This window comes from Echiichthys vipera, assembly GCF_963691815.1.
Source record: "Echiichthys vipera genome assembly, chromosome: 13".
Taxonomy (NCBI): domain Eukaryota; kingdom Metazoa; phylum Chordata; class Actinopteri; order Perciformes; family Trachinidae; genus Echiichthys; species Echiichthys vipera.
This window is the reverse complement of record NC_139838.1, coordinates 27,723,002-27,725,792: the sequence shown is the minus strand read 5'-3', so window position 1 is coordinate 27,725,792 and position 2,791 is coordinate 27,723,002. Positions and strand designations below refer to the sequence as shown.

The following is a 2,791-nucleotide window of genomic DNA, read 5'->3' as shown; positions in this document are numbered from 1 at the left end:
TCCAAAAGCATCATTACAAAAACTGTGCAAATCATTTCCTCCGGCGCGGAACAGGAAGCTCAGTGTGCAAAAAGAAAACGCGTCGTCCTCTTCATCCACAGACAGAGCCTCTGTGAGGTGCAGTTACACCGAGAACCACGGGGGGGCAGCAGTCAAACATCAAGTGAGCCTTTGTTGATGAAGCTTGAATCTTCCTATGATTTCATATGTTTATATAGAAGCTCTGCAAAGCACGTCGTGTGGATGTTTGTGTCATTTAAGCAGGTTTGAGTTCCTCTTTTGTCGGGTTTGCATCCAGTAAAACTGACCAAAAACACTTTTCACGTCTGCTGGTTTCAAAGGAATTTCAACCTGACGTAAACAAAAACCCCAGACGCACTTTCAGAGTTGTGTTTTTAAACGTTAGGCTCTCGTGCAGCACCGGTGGAAGGGGAAGAGCGTCGCTGTGTCGTCGTTTTACCAGCAGCGTGCGTCGAAGCGCGTGTTAGGGTTTCCTCCATGTCAGAGGGGGGATAGCGGCGTTGGCGGCGCAGCAGGAGTCGGCGGTTTCAGAGTCAGTGGGGAGAGAGGGCTTCTTCTTCTTCTTCTTCTCCTCTCCGTCAGAGTCGTCCACCGTCAGCGGGACGAGCGGGTGCGACTTCCTGCAGAGGGAGAGAAAGTCGTGGATCTTTAACCTGAAGGACAGGAAGCTGAAGTGTTCGCCGTGAAACTCAGAAACTCATTTAAGTCTTTAATGATACTGAAAATATCTTAAAGCCTTAAACAATCGTCTTGAATGTGACAAGAGGCGCGTCCTGCAGCTCGTCTTGTGTCTGAGCAGCTGTTCTTTAGTGTCTGCAGAGCGTGAGGGAGGAAGTGGAAGGAAATCTTCCATCAGGGCGACGAAACGCAAATACATTTATGGGCCGCACTACACTTTGACGCACTACACTTTGACTTTTCTTGACTTATTTTAACAAACTATGTTGTGGCTGTTATTGACTAAAGTCAGGAAAAGTCATAAAAAATGTGTTTCCAAAGAATAAGAATAAAAAAAAAAGTCATATGTCGAATAAGTCCAAATATAACATGTCCAAAAAAAGCTTAAATCAGTGATAAGAGAGTCTGTCCAGAGCAGTCAAGGCATCATTCCTTGAATACAGAGTTCCTACACGTTTTGTGTGTGTGCGTGCATGTGTGTGTGTGTGTGCGTTACCCGTCTCCGCTCTGTGTGATCAGCCTCCTGCAGGTCTCCATCTGGACGTCCAGCCCTCGTTTCATGGAGCACATCTCCATGTACTCGTGCAGGTGTCGGTTCATGTCGCTCTTGGCTGTGGCCAGCTCCAGCTGGAAGGACGCACACACCACAAATTTACAATTATTACAAAGAATATAGTAGAAAATAATAATAATAATTATAAAAATACATTTCATTTATAGGCGCCTTTAAGCACTCAAGGACACGTACATTTGTTAAACACAGTGCAACACAAACAATAATGAAAATGTGGAGTAAAGAAAAAGATCAAATCAGGTCATCATCAAGAACAAATGAGATCAGAGGGAAACGGCCGTTTTGAACAGATGGGTCTTCAGTTTGGATTTGAAGTGAGGGAGTGTTCCTGAGTTCAGGAGGTTGGCATATATATAATATAACTGTACATATTATAAACTATAGAGTTGTGAAGTGGGAGGAGATTTTTCTGCTTCCTGAAGTAAAAGTTCGATTGAAGATGTTACGTGACTCACAGGTGGAGCACTCACACTGTCCTTCTGTACCGTGCCCAAACAGGTTTCACGGCTAAAGTCTGGTTCCTTTGACCAGTGTGAGTGCAACCGTACCGCGCCCGTTTGTGAGAGGTGGGCTTTTGTAAAGCACGTTTGCACAAGTACGAGCCTGGAGGGGGGGACAAGTACCCTAAAGCACGGGGCACGGGACGGAGGCACAGTGGGAGGGCGCCCTAAGAGAATCACATCAACGCCCTTTGTGTGAAAGTTTAAAGAAGTTTGTTTTTTAAGAAACGACAGAAAGTGCAGAGAGAGAGGGTGAAAATACTGTATGTCAATAAAGAACCTGTGAAATAATGGCTGAATTTTCCTTCTGTTTTGTCTTTTTCAGTTTTGAAAGTGTCACAGTTGAGGGAGGTTGTGTAAAGTTGCCTTAAATGCATCGTTTTTACATTTCAACTTCACATTTGGGCAGTTTGGATGTCCTGATCTGAGCTTTTAGAGGAAATTCACGATTATTAATCAGTGGATTTATATTCAACGCTGTTTAGAAGTCAGAAATCAACCATGTCACGTGCAAAATGCTCCACGCTGCTGATTTAAGGCAGTTTTTTGCCGATATACGGATCAAATGTGAGTTCCCTCTGACATTTTTACAGCTCTTCTTCTCAGGGCGTGACTCTGAGACACAAACAAAGTGACTCTTGAGGTTGTTTTTTCACAGAACGCAGGATTCAGGACACCATAGATAACAAAGCTTGTGCAGTTCTTACGGTTCTGAAACAGTGACGTCATGTAAATGTGGTGAGAGCAGAAAAAGTGCAGACTCACCTCGATCTGGTCGATGGTCTCCTGGTACTCCTTCTCTCTGGATTTGAACAGACACTCTGTGTCTTTGATCACCTCCTCGATGGACTCCTCCTGCTGCTGCAGCTGGACACGGCGAGAGAGAGTGATGTGAGGATAAAGAGAGAGAGAGAACGTACAAACACTGTTCGTCAGCACCTCCACTATGGAGCTCATCATCATTGTGTTTCAGGGACAAAGAGCCACAGAGAGGATTCTGGCTGATCCAAATATTACA

The 2,791-nt window shown here is 44.8% G+C and overlaps 1 protein-coding gene across 1 annotated transcript in view; it reads right to left on the bottom strand.

The window, feature by feature from the left end:
* Nucleotides 1-484: 484 nt before the first annotated feature.
* LOC310955712 (non-homologous end joining factor IFFO1-like) overlaps nt 485-2,791 on the bottom strand; it is a gene marked incomplete at both ends in the record, with an annotated part of 14,428 nt that continues 12,121 nt past the window's right edge. The window contains 3 exons of the mRNA XM_083925699.1: nt 485-674; nt 1,196-1,326; nt 2,539-2,634. Coding sequence (XP_083781825.1) covers nt 485-674; nt 1,196-1,326; nt 2,539-2,634 — 417 coding nt within the window. The remainder of the gene's footprint in view (nt 675-1,195; nt 1,327-2,538; nt 2,635-2,791) is intronic.